Source organism: Leptodactylus fuscus, chromosome 3 (genome assembly GCF_031893055.1).
Source record: "Leptodactylus fuscus isolate aLepFus1 chromosome 3, aLepFus1.hap2, whole genome shotgun sequence".
Classification (NCBI taxonomy): Eukaryota; Metazoa; Chordata; class Amphibia; order Anura; family Leptodactylidae; genus Leptodactylus; species Leptodactylus fuscus.
In genome coordinates, this window is record NC_134267.1 from 152543921 (window position 1) to 152560452 (window position 16532).

At 45.8% G+C, this 16532-nt stretch overlaps 1 protein-coding gene across 1 annotated transcript in view; it reads right to left on the bottom strand.

Annotated features, from left to right (window-relative positions):
- The window catches only part of LOC142198520 (putative cation-transporting ATPase 13A4), a 102522-nt gene that overhangs the window by 8306 nt on the left and 77684 nt on the right, over window positions 1-16532 (bottom strand). The window contains exons 24-25 of the mRNA XM_075269552.1: window positions 4174-4270; window positions 3473-3545 (exon numbers count right to left, since the gene is read on the bottom strand). Of these exons, the coding sequence (XP_075125653.1) occupies window positions 3473-3545; window positions 4174-4270 (170 nt within the window). The remainder of the gene's footprint in view (window positions 1-3472; window positions 3546-4173; window positions 4271-16532) is intronic.

Below are 16532 nucleotides of genomic sequence, written 5' to 3' on the forward strand. Positions count from 1 at the left end.
CGTCTAACATCACTGCCCAGGAAAGAAGGGCTATAAAATCTCTGAGAAATAATAACGACATCATCATTAAACCAGCGGACAAGGGTGGCGCTATAGTCATGATGAACACATCAGACTACATACAGGAGGCACACAGACAGCTGAATGACACGCACTACTACTCTAAATTAGATTCAGACCCCACAGTGGAGTACTCTAAAAAACTGAAAAAAGTTATCTCGGGCCTAACTGATGGAGCCAAAGGCCTAAGCAGCCTCATACCAACAAGCCCAAGAATGGGAACTTTTTATATGCTCCCTAAACTACACAAACCTGGGAACCCAGGGAGACCGATCATCTCATGTGTGGGGACACTCACTGAACAGATCTCTGGATGGGTGGAGGGCACTCTGAAACCCCTAGTGAAGGATACAGCCAGCTACCTTCAGGACACCACAGACCTATTAAATAAGCTATCCACTATAGGTCCCCTTCCAGATGGAACCATCCTGGCCACCATGGATGTAGAATCCCTGTACTCCAACATCCCACACCAGGATGGTGTAAACGCCTGCCAGTTTTTCATGGAAAAGCGAGGTATGAGCGCTGAATCAGTGGTGAAACTCACGAAATTCATCCTCACCCACAATTACTTTTCTTTTGGTGACTGTATCTATCTACAGCAGACTGGCACCGCAATGGGGAGCAAAATGGCGCCACAGTACGCTAATCTCTTCATGGCCAAGCTTGAGAGTGACTTCCTCTCCACCTGCACCATTAGGCCCCTGGCCTACTACCGATTCATTGACGATATCCTAATCATTTGGACTGGGTCTGAACAACAGCTGAAAACCTTCCATGAACTATTCAACCAATTCCATCCCACCATCAACCTGACGCTCAATCACTCCTTCTCGGAAATAAACTTCCTAGACACAGTCATCAAGATACAGGACAACAAAATTGAGACATCACTGTATCGGAAGCCGATTGACCGACCAACCTACCTAGGATGGGACAGCTTTCATCCGAAACACATAAAGAACTCTATTGTGTACAGCCAGGCCATCAGATACCATCGCATATGCTCTAACCCTGCAGATAGAGAAGAACACCTCGGAGTCCTCAGAGACACATTCTTGAAGCAGGGTTACCATCCAAGAACGATTGATAACCAAATCACCAGAGCCACCAGGATACCAAGATCGGAGTTATTAAGATACAATACCAAACAGGAGAACAACCGAGTGCCCCTGGTTGTCACTTATAACCCCCACCTGGAGACGCTGAGAGGAATCACACGCAAACTACATCCACTACTACAAAAAGACAACCGTCTAACATCCATATTTCCGGACCCCCCTCTCCTGTGCTATAGACAGCCACCAAACCTCAGGAATATGATGGTCAGTAGCTCACTAACATCCCCAACCAACGCAGGAACATTTCCATGTGGGAATAAGAGGTGCAAAACCTGCCCCCACATACTGACCACTGACAGGATAGAGATACCAAACTCGAACAAGGAATATAACATTCCAGGTACCTTCACCTGCAGCACATCCAATGTAGTGTATTTAATTATGTGTACCAAATGCTCCACTGATAATCTGTATGTTGGAGAGACCGGACAGCAACTTAGACTGCGCATGAACTCACATCGCCATACTATTAAAGAACAAAGATCTGACCTTCCCGTGTCAAAACATTTTTGCAGGGGGGACCACAACATTACCAATGACATGAAAATTCTGATTTTGAGAGGGAATTTCAGATCTAAGAGAGAAAGACGCATACATGAATATAAATTCATGACATTGTTTCGGACACTAGAGTGTGGGATTAATGCATCACAGGGGTTCATGTCTTTTTACAGTAGTGTGTGATCTGACAAGGACCTGTAAGTGTTTATATTGTCTCCACCAATTACCACATTGTCTCTAGCAAATGTCTCCACCAATTGCTTACATTGTCTCACCAACTACTAACAACCCCCCCCTCCTCCTGAAATCTAACACCCTTTGTGCCTGCTCTGTGTATATATATATATATATATATATATATATATATATATATGCATCCTTCAAAAATGTTTTTAAATTTGCTTTGACAAAGGAGCCTTGCGCTTCGAAACGTTAGCCATTTGTCATCATTATGAGTTAGCCATTAAAAAGGTATCAACTACTGAAGATTACCAAGTTTTCGTGTTTTTTTATATTTCCAACCCACTGGCTAACACGGTACAACAACGAACATTTCCCTTTACTAAGTGATAATAATCAGATAAAGGATACATTTTTTTTTAATAGAAAACTTGAAAGGAGGCTTATGGATATGGTATCCTGCAGCACATTTACCCACCGATGTAGCAACTGGGCCTGAAAATCCTGCAAACTCATAGACTGACGTAGATGGTGTCTTAGCTGGTCAAATAATGTTCAATTGCCAATAAATCTGGCAACTGACAAGATAAGAAAGTGTAATTGAGACTTTGCTGGGAAGCCCATGCTATGTGCGGGCAAACATTATCCTGCTGAAAAATGCCAGCTACCATCCCTGACACAAAAGCAACACATGTTGGCTGCAGGATGTTCTGCACATATCACTGAGCTATATGTGTCCCTCGTATCACTACTAAGGGTAACCGACTGTCGTATGCAATGGCTTCCTGGATCATAACACCAGCAATTGTGGCAGTGTGTCACTTCACAGAAAAGTCAGGATCGAAGTACTTGTCACAAGGTCTCCATATTCAAACCTGGCTAGGATCCCAAATAGAACCCAGATTTGTAGCTAAAGATGTCCATAGTGGTTCAAGTTTCTTGTTCACAACACCATTGCAAATGATGGTGATAGTGGATGACTATTAAGAGCGGAACATTATGCTAAATGAATGGAGGAGGAGAGACAGTGATGTGTAATGAAGGCGCTCTCTACTTGTGTCAGGTGGGGACCAAGGAAACTGCGGGACCTGCACATCCTGGTGGTCTCTATGGACCCTCTGGAGCCCATTTTCCATGTATGAATACACTTACATAACTACTGCTCCCAACACCTACTAACAGCTAGGCTAAGTAGTTTGTCAAAATTATTGCACGATTTTGTGCTGCTGCTGAAAACTGTAAGAAAGCACCAGTACGTTTAGCAAAAGATATTTCACTAATAGGAATTGCTCAATTTCAAAACAGACTTAGACAAAATTAGATTGTTGGCCAATAAAAGGTTAACTGTAATTAGATGTACGCAGCATATGTGTTCTCCCTCATCCCATGCAGTGCAGAATAACACATCCATCCCCTTCTTCCTCCATATGTCTCATGTTTACTCTTCAGCACCATCAAAACAAGGAACCCAGATGTAAATTTGTCAATTGTATGTGAAAAGGACACACTGTATGAGAGAAGTGTCAAGGTACAATGCAGCAGGTGCAAACACAGTCTTAGCATGAAGTATAATGAAAATGTCATGCACATAAAATTCATGAAATACCTACTTGTTAATGTGACAGTGATGGTTATAGCCATATCTTGCATTAGATAATGACGAGTTCCAAGAAGCCTTTGTTTCTGCATAAAAAGGAAAAGGAAAAAGTAGAATTTTCAAACACAAAATAAAAAGAAAGGATGGATGAAAAGCCTAAAGATTTATGGTAAATTTACAAGTGGAAACCATTTGCTTGTAGGAAAAACAACCTTATTTAGACTAATAAAAGCCATTTTCAGATACATTTCAGCAACAAATGTGGCTTAGATTGACAAGGGATTGTCATGGCAGCCAGGGGTCTAATGGAGACCCTCAGGCCTCCCATCTTAGCAGTCCCATTAAACCCTGTAAATAATACTGAAATATCTGAAAATGTACAAAAATATCAAGTGATATGCTCTGTAGAGTGAACTTAAAATGCAAAATTGCTGCTTTTTGGTCACTTTGCACCTCTTAAAAAATGGATGAAAATATAATCAAAAGTTATATATAACCTTAAATAGTATTATAAAACCTATACTTTTCTTTGCAAAAATAAGCCATCATATAACTCATATAATATATATATATTTGCAGTATTAGTTAAACTAATAATGTTTATTTAAAGGCCAATTTTAATCTTGCTACATTAAAGTAAAGGCAGTCAAGATATTTATGTTTTCTAACACTTTTTAATAGCACAGACATATTCAACAGATTTTATGATCATACCCAAAACAGAAGCATCAAACATATTAGTTCAATCATAGCATACATTGCTATATACTTGAACATGCAGAATGAGGTGACAAGACAGTTTCGTCCTTCCCTGAAAAGTAAAAAAAATAAAATAAAAAAATAAATTACATTATTAACCTGGAAATGTGATTTACCAGTTAAAACATGCGCAGCATTTTATCTGAATGCTAGTAAACATTCTTACTTTGAAAAATATTAGAAATTAGAGCTATGCCAAGACATAAAGCTGATTATAGATAATAGTTCCTCATTTCTGTATGAACAGTATAAATATATTGAGAAATATAATCACGTGCCTGATATTGTTCAACATGGTCGGTCTGCTCCTTAAAGCGATTACATGTGCCATTAGTACATCTTATGAAGCTTTATGTAGAAGTAAAATGAATAGTCTCCTTTATAATCTGGTTACCGTAATTTAAGCATCTGCAGAAAGGTACTATCCTACTAAACTCTGCCTACCAAAATGACTGGGTTAAAGGATTCAAAATCAACCGTAAAATGGATTAAGAAGATTACATTTCATTCATAGGGCATAGACCCACCTTCATTTGTAAAAACCCACTTTACCCGTTTAGTATCTACTTCATGAGATCAAACGGCCTTTGGGCAGTCAATTATAAATTCTGTTTGTGAACCCTTCCATTGCGGATACATCTTTCCAAATCCTCATATTTTGCTGCTGTAGGACATAAGGAAAGTTCTGTTTTTTATTTTTATCTGTCCTAAGAGCAGCACAATTCTCCTGCCCTTAGTTAATTTTCTTTGGGTCCTTCTTTATAATAACACATGGGGTGGGGTTTACAACCCTCTTATAGGCTAGAAGGGGTTCTATAATTATACACGTTTGATAATTGGTTTCTTTATTATTAAAAGGCATATCTGTACCAACAAGTCAAAAGGGACAGAAAATACAAGCAAATGTGCTGCTGTTAGGACTAAGGGATAACAGATTAAGATTAGAGATGAGCGAACACTAAAATGTTCGAGGTTCGAAATTCGATTCGAACAGCCGCTCAATGTTCGTGTGTTCGACGGGTTTCGAACCCCATTATAGTCTATGGGGAACAGATACTCGTTAAGGGGGAAACCCAAATCCGTGTCTGGAGGGTCACCAAGTCCACTATGACACCCCAGGAAATGATGCCAACACCTCTGGAATGACACTGGGACAGCAGGGGAAGCATGTCTGGGGGCATCTAACACACCAAAGACCCTCTATTACCCCAACATCACAGCCTAACAACTACACACTTTACACACTCAATACCACCTCTCTGACAGTAGGAAAACACCTTGAAACATGTGTATTTGGCACTTGCAGTGAGGAGAGCTTGTCACCAGCAGTGAATTTGGCCCTTGTAGTAAGTTGAGGTTGGCACCAACATTTGTTTTGAAAATCAGGGTGGATTGAGCCTCTAACCAGCAGAGTTTGGGCAAATTCATGGTGGAGGGAGCCTCTAAACACCCCAGTTTGGGCAAATTCATGGTGGAGGGAGCCTCTAAAAACCCCAGTTTGGACCAATTCATGGTGGAGGGAGCCTCTAACCAGCCCAGTTTGGGCAAATTCATGGTGGAGGGAGCCTCTAAAAAACCCAGTTTGGACCAATTCATGGTGGAGGGAGCCTCTAACCAGCCCAGTTTGGGCAAATTCATGGTGGAGGGAGCCTCTAACCAGCCCAGTTTGGACCAATTAATGGTGGAGGGAGCCTCTAACCAGCCCAGTTTGGACCAATTAATGGTGGAGGGAGCCTCTAACCAGCCCAGTTTGGACCAATTCATGGTGGAGGGAGCCTCTAAACAGCCCAGTTTGGGCAAATTCATGGTGGAGGGAGCCTCTAAAAAACCCAGTTTGGACCAATTCATGGTGGAGGGAGCCTCTAACCAGCCCAGTTTGGACCAATTAATGGTGGAGGGAGCCTCTAACCAGCCCAGTTTGGACCAATTCATGGTGGAGGGAGCCTCTAAACAGCCACGTTTTGGGAAATTCATGGTGGAGGGAGCCTCTAACCAGCCCAGTTTGGACCAATTCATGGTGGAGGGAGCCTCTAAAAAGCCAAGTTTTGGGAAATTCATGGTGGAGGGAGCCTCTAACCAGCCCAGTTTGGACCAATTCATGGTGGAGGGAGCCTCTAAAAAACCCAGTTTGGACCAATTCATGGTGGAGGGAGCCTCTAAACAGCCCAGTTTGGGCAAATTCATGGTGGAGGGAGCCTCTAACCAGCCCAGTTTGGACCAATTAATGGTGGAGGGAGCCTCTAAACAGCCCAGTTTGGGCAAATTCATGGTGGAGGGAGCCTCTAACCAGCCCAGTTTGGACCAATTCATGGTGGAGGGAGCCTCTAACCAGCCCAGTTTGGACCAATTAATGGTGGAGGGAGCCTCTAAAAAACCCAGTTTGGACCAATTCATGGTGGAGGGAGCCTCTAAACAGCCCAGTTTGGGCAAATTCATGGTGGAGGGAGCCTCTAACCAGCCCAGTTTGGACCAATTAATGGTGGAGGGAGCCTCTAAACAGCCCAGTTTGGGCAAATTCATGGTGGAGGGAGCCTCTAACCAGCCCAGTTTGGACCAATTCATGGTGGAGGGAGCCTCTAACCAGCCCAGTTTGGACCAATTAATGGTGGAGGGAGCCTCTAACCAGCCCAGTTTGGACCAATTCATGGTGGAGGGAGCCTCTAAACAGCCCAGTTTGGGCAAATTCATGGTGGAGGGAGCCTCTAAAAAACCCAGTTTGGACCAATTCATGGTGGAGGGAGCCTCTAACCAGCCCAGTTTGGACCAATTAATGGTGGAGGGAGCCTCTAACCAGCCCAGTTTGGACCAATTCATGGTGGAGGGAGCCTCTAACCAGCCCAGTTTGGACCAATTCATGGTGGAGGGAGCCTCTAAACAGCCCAGTTTGGGCAAATTCATGGTGGAGGGAGCCTCTAAACAGCCAAGTTTTGGGAAATTCATGGTGGAGGGAGCCTCTAACCAGCCCAGTTTGGACCAATTCATGGTGGAGGGAGCCTCTAAAAAACCCAGTTTGGACCAATTCATGGTGGAGGGAGCCTCTAAACAGCCCAGTTTGGGCAAATTCATGGTGGAGGGAGCCTCTAACCAGCCCAGTTTGGACCAATTAATGGTGGAGGGAGCCTCTAAACAGCCCAGTTTGGGCAAATTCATGGTGGAGGGAGCCTCTAACCAGCCCAGTTTGGACCAATTCATGGTGGAGGGAGCCTCTAACCAGCCCAGTTTGGACCAATTAATGGTGGAGGGAGCCTCTAAAAAACCCAGTTTGGACCAATTCATGGTGGAGGGAGCCTCTAAACAGCCCAGTTTGGGCAAATTCATGGTGGAGGGAGCCTCTAACCAGCCCAGTTTGGACCAATTAATGGTGGAGGGAGCCTCTAAACAGCCCAGTTTGGGCAAATTCATGGTGGAGGGAGCCTCTAACCAGCCCAGTTTGGACCAATTCATGGTGGAGGGAGCCTCTAACCAGCCCAGTTTGGACCAATTAATGGTGGAGGGAGCCTCTAACCAGCCCAGTTTGGACCAATTCATGGTGGAGGGAGCCTCTAAACAGCCCAGTTTGGGCAAATTCATGGTGGAGGGAGCCTCTAAAAAACCCAGTTTGGACCAATTCATGGTGGAGGGAGCCTCTAACCAGCCCAGTTTGGACCAATTAATGGTGGAGGGAGCCTCTAACCAGCCCAGTTTGGACCAATTCATGGTGGAGGGAGCCTCTAACCAGCCCAGTTTGGACCAATTCATGGTGGAGGGAGCCTCTAAAAAACCCAGTTTGGACCAATTCATGGTGGAGGGAGCCTCTAAAAAACCCAGTTTGGACCAATTCATGGTGGAGGGAGTATCTAAACAGCCCAGTTTGGGCAAATTCATGGTGGAGGAAGCCTCTAACCAGCCCAGTTTGGACCAATTAATGGTGGAGGGAGCCTCTAAACAGCCCAGTTTGGGCAAATTCATGGTGGAGGGAGCCTCTAACCAGCCCAGTTTGGACCAATTCATGGTGGAGGGAGCCTCTAACCAGCCCAGTTTGGGCAAATTCATGGTGGAGGGAGCCTCTAAAAAACCCAGCTTGGACCAATTCATGGTGGAGGGAGCCTCTAACCAGCCCAGTTTGGGCAAATTCATGGTGGAGGGAGCCTCTAAAAAACCCAGCTTGGACCAATTCATGGTGGAGGGAGCCTCTAACCAGCCCAGTTTGGACCAATTAATGGTGGAGGGAGCCTCTAACCAGCCCAGTTTGGACCAATTCATGGTGGAGGGAGCCTCTAAACAGCCCAGTTTGGGCAAATTCATGGTGGAGGGAGCCTCTAAAAAACCCAGTTTGGACCAATTCATGGTGGAGGGAGCCTCTAACCAGCCCAGTTTGGACCAATTAATGGTGGAGGGAGCCTCTAACCAGCCCAGTTTGGACCAATTCATGGTGGAGGGAGCCTCTAACCAGCCCAGTTTGGACCAATTCATGGTGGAGGGAGCCTCTAAACAGCCCAGTTTGGGCAAATTCATGGTGGAGGGAGCCTCTAAACAGCCAAGTTTTGGGAAATTCATGGTGGAGGGAGCCTCTAAAAAACCCAGTTTGGACCAATTCATGGTGGAGGGAGCCTCTAAACAGCCCAGTTTGGGCAAATTCATGGTGGAGGGAGCCTCTAACCAGCCCAGTTTGGACCAATTAATGGTGGAGGGAGCCTCTAACCAGCCCAGTTTGGACCAATTCATGGTGGAGGGAGCCTCTAAACAGCCAAGTTTGGACCAATTCATGGTGGAGGGAGCCTCTAAAAAACCCAGTTTGGACCAATTCATGGTGGAGGGAGCCTCTAACCAGCCCAGTTTGGACCAATTAATGGTGGAGGGAGCCTCTAACCAGCCCAGTTTGGACCAATTTATGGTGGAGGGAGCCTCTAACCAGCCCAGTTTGGACCAATTCATGGTGGAGGGAGCCTCTAAACAGTCCAGTTTGGGCAAATTCATGGTGGAGGGAGCCTCTAACCAGCCCAGTTTGGACCAATTCATGGTGGAGGGAGCCTCTAAAAAACCCAGTTTGGACCAATTCATGGTGGAGGGAGCCTCTAAACAGCCCAGTTTGGGCAAATTCATGGTGGAGGGAGCCTCTAAACAGCCCAGTTTGGGCAAATTCATGGTGGAGGGAGCCTCTAACCAGCAGAGTTGGTGGAAATCAGGGTGGAGGGAGCCTCTAACCAGCAGAGTTGGGGGAAATCAGGGTGGAGGGAGCCTAGTATTAGCAGAATTGTGCAACGCTTATGGTGGATGAGTATGAGGATGCGGAGGAATTGGAGAGGTTGAGTAGACATGGAGTTTCATGTTGGGGTGCTTTACACAGGTGGGCACAAAAATGACGGCTCTACCCAGTGGTGGTTCATTTTTATCAAAGTGAGCCGGTCGGCACTCTCAGCTGACAGACGGGTGCGCTTGTCAGTGATGATGCCACCGGCTGCACTGAACACCCTCTCAGATAGGACGCTGGCGGCAGGACAGGACAGCACCTCCAAGGCATATAGGGCAAGTTCAAGCCACAGGTCCAACTTCGACACCCAATACGTGTAGGGCGCAGAGGGGTCGGAGAGGACAGGGCTGTGGTCGGAAAGGTATTCCCGCAACATGCGCCTATACTTCTCACGCCTGGTGACACTAGGACCCTCCGTGGCGGCACTTTGGCGAGGGGGTGCCATCAAGGTGTCCCAGACCTTAGACAGTGTGCCCCTCGTTTGTGTGGACCGGTGAGAACTTGGTTGCCTACTGGAGGAACTGCCCTCCCTGCCGCCAACGTCACATGCTGGAAACATCTCCATCATATTCTGCACCAATTGCCTGTGGCAAGCATTGATGCGATTGGCCCTCCCCTCTACCGGAATAAAAGACGAGATGTTGTTTTTATACCGGGGGTCAAGGATAGCAAAGATCCAGTACTGGTTGTCCTCCATGATTTTGACAATACGCTTGTCGGTTGTAAAGCACCCCAACATGAACTCAGCCATGTCTGCCACAGTGTTAGTTGGCATGACTCCTCTGGCCCCACCGGAAAGTTCAATCTCCATTTCCTCCTCATCCTCCATGTCTACCCATCCGCGCTGCAACAATGGGACGATTCGAAGTTGCCCGGAAGCCTCCTGTATCACCATCACATCATCGGACAACTCTTCTTCCTCCTCCTCCTCCTCCTCCTCCTCCATTAAACGCAGTGAAGCGGACAGATGTGTGGACCTACTCTCCAGCTGTGACGGATCGGATGCTATCCCTAACTCCTCTGTGTGATCTGAGTTATCCCTGATGTCAATCAGGGATTCTCTCAGAACACACAAGAGCGGGATTGTAAGGCTCACCATCGCATCCTCAGAGCTCACCCTCCTTGTGGACTCCTCAAAGACCCGTAGGATGTCACAAAGGTCTCTCATCCATGGCCACTCATGGATGTGAAACTGAGGCAGCTGACTTTGTGGCACCCTAGGGTTTTGTAGCTGGTATTCCATCAAAGGTCTCTGCTGCTCAACCACTCTATTCAACATCTGAAACGTTGAGTTCCAGCGTGTGGGGACGTCGCACAAAAGCCGGTGTTGTGGCACATGCAGGCGTTGCTGGAGAGATTTTAAGCTAGCAGCGGCTACTGTCGACTTGCGAAAGTGGGCGCACATGCGCCGCACTTTCACCAGTAGCTCTGGAACATTGGGGTAGCTCTTTAGGAAACGTTGCACCACTAGGTTGAAGACGTGGGCCAGGCATGGAACATGTTGGAGTCCGGCAAGCTCCAGAGCTGCTACCAGGTTCCGGCCGTTATCACAAACGACCATGCCTGGGCCCAGGTGCAGCGGCTCAAACCATATTGCCGTCTCATCGAGGAGGGCATCCCTCACCTCGGAGGCAGTGTGCTGTCTGTCCCCCAAGCTGATCAGCTTCAGCACAGCCTGCTGACGTCTACCAACGCCAGTGCTGCAACGTTTCCAACTCGTAGCTGGGGTCAATCTAACAGCGGAGGAGGAGGCGGTGGCGGAGGAGGAGGCGGTGGCGGAGGAGGAGGCGGTAGAGGAGGAGGAGGAGGGGGGTGTTCTTCTCGTGTCCCTGCCAGGAATGTTAGGCGGGGAGACGAGGTACACCGGGCCAGTTTGGGAAGCAGTCCCAGCCTCAACTACATTCACCCAGTGTGCCGTCAGTGAAATGTAGCGTCCCTGTCCGCATGCACTTGTCCACGCGTCGGTGGTCAAGTGGACCTTTGTGCAAAGCGCGGAACTAAGGGCCCGCCTGATGTTGAGTGACACGTGCTGGTGCAAGGCGGGGACGGCACACCGGGAGAAGTAGTGACGGCTAGGGACGGCATAGCGAGGTGCCGCAGTTGCCATCAGGTCCAGGAAGGCGGGAGTTTCAACAAGCCGGAACGCCAACATCTCCTGGGCCAGCAGTTTAGCGATGTTGGCGTTCAAGGCTTGCGCGTGTGGGTGGTTAGCAGTGTATTTCTGCCGCCGCTCCAATGTCTGAGAGATGGTGGGTTGTTGTAAAGAAACGCCTGATGGTGCCTTTGATGGTGCAGGAGAAGGAGATAAGACAGGACCAGGGGAGGATGAGGTAGAAGTCAACAAAGTGGCGGAGGCAGATGAAGTGGTGTCCTGGCTCGTCCTCTGGAGTGCATCGCCAGCACAGTCAGCAGTGGCAGTGGCAGAGGCAGTGGCAGAGGCAGTGGCAGTGGCGTGAACGGCAGGCGGCCTTTGTCCTGCCGTTGCTGCCTGCCACTGATTCCAGTGCTTGGATTCCAAATGACGGCGCATTGAAGTGGTGGACAGGTTGCTCTTCTCAGAGCCCCTAATCAATTTCGAGAGGCAAATTGTGCAGACAACACTATATCTGTCCTCGGCGCATTCCTTGAAAAAACTCCACACCTTCGAGAAACGTGCCCTCGAGGTGGGAGTTTTTCAGGGCTGGGTACGAACTGGAACATCTTGGGAGATTCCGGGTGTGGCCTGGCTTCGCCTAAGCTGCTGACCTCTGCCTCTGCCTCTAGCTACCCTTTTTGGTGCTGCACCTGCCTCAACATCCACACTACTTTCCCCGCTTGACATCCCCCCTGTCCAGGTCGGGTCAGTGTCCTCATCATCCACCACTTCCTCTTCCAACTCCTGTCTCATCTCCTCCTCCCGCACAATGCGCCGGTCAACTGGATGCCCTGACGGCAACTGCGTCACATCATCGTCGATGAGGGTGGGTTGCTGGTCATCCACCACCAAATCGAACAGAGATGGAGGAGACTCTAGTGTTTGAGCATCTGGACACAGATGCTCCTCTGTTAGGTTCGTGGAATCGTGACGTGGAGAGGCAGGTTGAGGGACAATGAAAGGAGCGGAGAACAGCTCTGGGGAGCAGGGACAGTTTGGGTTATTGTTCTGTAAAGCTTCGGAATTTTGGGAGGAAGGAAGACAAGACTGTTGGGTAATAGGAGGAGAGGAGGCAGAGTCTGACTGGCTGCTGGACAATGTGCTGTAAGCGTTCTCTGACAGCCATTGCAAGACCTGTTCCTGGTTCTCGGGCCTACTAAGGTTTGTACCCTGCAGTTTAGTTAATGTGGCAAGCAACCCTGGCACTGTGGAGTGGCGCAATGCTTGCTGCCCCACAGGAGTAGGCACGGGACGCCCTGTGGCTTCACTGCTACCTTGCTCCCCAGAACCATTCCCCCGACCTCGCCCACGGCCTCGTCCACGTCCCTTTCCGGGAGCCTTGCGCATTTTGAATTCCTAGTTAGAAATTGGCACTGTATACCAGTAGTAAAAATTGTGGGTGCACGTAACCCCAATATATTCTTTGAATTCCCAGTCAGACACTGGCACTATATGGCAGTAGCAAGAAATGAGGGTATTTGTATTCCCAATATACTCTTTGAATTCCCAGTCAGACAATGGCACTGTATACCAGTAGTAAAAATTGTGGGTGCACGTAACCCCAATATATTCTTTGAATTCCCAGTCAGAAACTGGCACTATATGGCAGTAGCAAGAAATGAGGGTATTTGTATTCCCAATATACTCTTTGAATTCCCAGTCAGACAATGGCACTGTATACCAGTAGTAAAAATTGTGGGTGCACGTAACCCCAATATATTCTTTGAATTCCCAGTCAGACACTGGCACTATATGGCAGTAGCAAGAAATGAGGGTATTTGTATTCCCAATATACTCTTTGAATTCCCAGTCAGACAATGGCACTGTATACCAGTAGTAAAAATTGTGGGTGCACGTAACCCCAATATATTCTTTGAATTCCCAGTCAGACAATGGCACTGTATACCAGTAGTAAAAATTGTGGGTGCACGTAACCCCAATATATTCTTTGAATTCCCAGTCAGAAACTGGCACTATATGGCAGTAGCAAGAAATGAGGGTATTTGTATTCCCAATATACTCTTTGAATTCCCAGTCAGACAATGGCACTGTATACCAGTAGTAAAAATTGTGGGTGCACGTAACCCCAATATATTCTTTGAATTACCAGTCAGAAACTGGCACTATATGGCAGTAGCAAGAAATGAGGGTATTTATAACCCCAATATATTCTTTGAATTCCCAGTCAGACAATGGCACTGTATACCAGTAGTAAAAATTGTGGGTGCACGTAACCCCAATATATTCTTTGAATTACCAGTCAGAAACTGGCACTATATGGCAGTAGCAAGAAATGAGGGTATTTATAACCCCAATATATTCTTTGAATTCCCAGTCAGACAATGGCACTGTATACCAGTAGTTAAAATTGTGGGTGCACGTAACCCCAATATATTCTTTGAATTACCAGTCAGAAACTGGCACTATATGGCAGTAGCAAGAAATGAGGGTATTTGTATTCCCAATATACTCTTTGAATTCCCAGTCAGACAATGGCACTGTATACCAGTAGTAAAAATTGTGGGTGCACGTAACCCCAATATATTCTTTGAATTCCCAGTCAGAAACTGGCACTATATGGCAGTAGCAAGAAATGAGGGTATTTGTATTCCCAATATACTCTTTGAATTCCCAGTCAGACAATGGCACTGTATACCAGTAGTAAAAATTGTGGGTGCACGTAACCCCAATATATTCTTTGAATTACCAGTCAGAAACTGGCACTATATGGCAGTAGCAAGAAATGAGGGTATTTATAACCCCAATATATTCTTTGAATTCCCAGTCAGACAATGGCACTGTATACCAGTAGTAAAAATTGTGGGTGCACGTAACCCCAATATATTCTTTGAATTCCCAGTCAGACAATGGCACTGTATACCAGTAGTAAAAATTGTGGGTGCACGTAACCCCAATATATTCTTTGAATTACCAGTCAGAAACTGGCACTATATGGCAGTAGCAAGAAATGAGGGTATTTATAACCCCAATATATTCTTTGAATTCCCAGTCAGACAATGGCACTGTATACTAGTAGTAAAAATTGTGGGTGCACGTAACCCCAATATATTCTTTGAATTACCAGTCAGAAACTGGCACTATATGGCAGTAGCAAGAAATGAGGGTATTTGTATTCCCAATATACTCTTTGAATTCCCAGTCAGACAATGGCACTGTATACCAGTAGTAAAAATTGTGGGTGCACGTAATCCCAATATATTCTTTGAATTCCCAGTCAGAAACTGGCACTATATGGCAGTAGCAAGAAATGAGGGTATTTGTATTCCCAATATACTCTTTGAATTCCCAGTCAGACAATGGCACTGTATACCAGTAGTAAAAATTGTGGGTGCACGTAACCCCAATATATTCTTTGAATTACCAGTCAGAAACTGGCACTATATGGCAGTAGCAAGGAATGAGGGTATTTATAACCCTAATATATTCTTTGAATTCCCAGTCAGACAATGGCACTGTATACCAGTAGTAAAAATTGTGGGTGCACGTAACCCCAATATATTCTTTGAATTCCCAGTCAGACAATGGCACTGTATACCAGTAGTAAAAATTGTGGGTGCACGTAACCCCAATATATTCTTTGAATTACCAGTCAGAAACTGGCACTATATGGCAGTAGCAAGAAATGAGGGTATTTATAACCCCAATATATTCTTTGAATTCCCAGTCAGACAATGGCACTGTATACCAGTAGTAAAAATTGTGGGTGCACGTAACCCCAATATATTCTTTGAATTACCAGTCAGAAACTGGCACTATATGGCAGTAGCAAGAAATGAGGGTATTTGTATTCCCAATATACTCTTTGAATTCCCAGTCAGACAATGGCACTGTATACCAGTAGTAAAAATTGTGGGTGCACGTAACCCCAATATATTCTTTGAATTACCAGTCAGAAACTGGCACTATATGGCAGTAGCAAGAAATGAGGGTATTTATAACCCCAATATATTCTTTGAATTCCCAGTCAGACAATGGCACTGTATACCAGTAGTAAAAATTGTGGGTGCACGTAACCCCAATATATTCTTTGAATTACCAGTCAGACACTGGCACTATATGGCAGTAGCAAGAAATGAGGGTATTTGTATTCCCAATATACTCTTTGAATTCCCAGTCAGACAATGGCACTGTATACCAGTAGTAAAAATTGTGGGTGCACGTAACCCCAATATATTCTTTGAATTCCCAGTCAGACAATGGCACTGTATACCAGTAGTAAAAATTGTGGGTGCACGTAACCCCAATATATTCTTTGAATTCCCAGTCAGAAACTGGCACTATATGGCAGTAGCAAGAAATGAGGGTATTTGTATTCCCAATATACTCTTTGAATTCCCAGTCAGACAATGGCACTGTATACCAGTAGTAAAAATTGTGGGTGCACGTAACCCCAATATATTCTTTGAATTACCAGTCAGAAACTGGCACTATATGGCAGTAGCAAGGAATGAGGGTATTTATAACCCTAATATATTCTTTGAATTCCCAGTCAGACAATGGCACTGTATACCAGTAGTAAAAATTGTGGGTGCACGTAACCCCAATATATTCTTTGAATTCCCAGTCAGACAATGGCACTGTATACCAGTAGTAAAAATTGTGGGTGCACGTAACCCCAATATATTCTTTGAATTACCAGTCAGAAACTGGCACTATATGGCAGTAGCAAGAAATGAGGGTATTTATAACCCCAATATATTCTTTGAATTCCCAGTCAGACAATGGCACTGTATACCAGTAGTAAAAATTGTGGGTGCACGTAACCCCAATATATTCTTTGAATTACCAGTCAGAAACTGGCACTATATGGCAGTAGCAAGAAATGAGGGTATTTGTATTCCCAATATACTCTTTGAATTCCCAGTCAGACAATGGCACTGTATACCAGTAGTAAAAATTGTGGGTGCACGTAACCCCAATATATTCTTT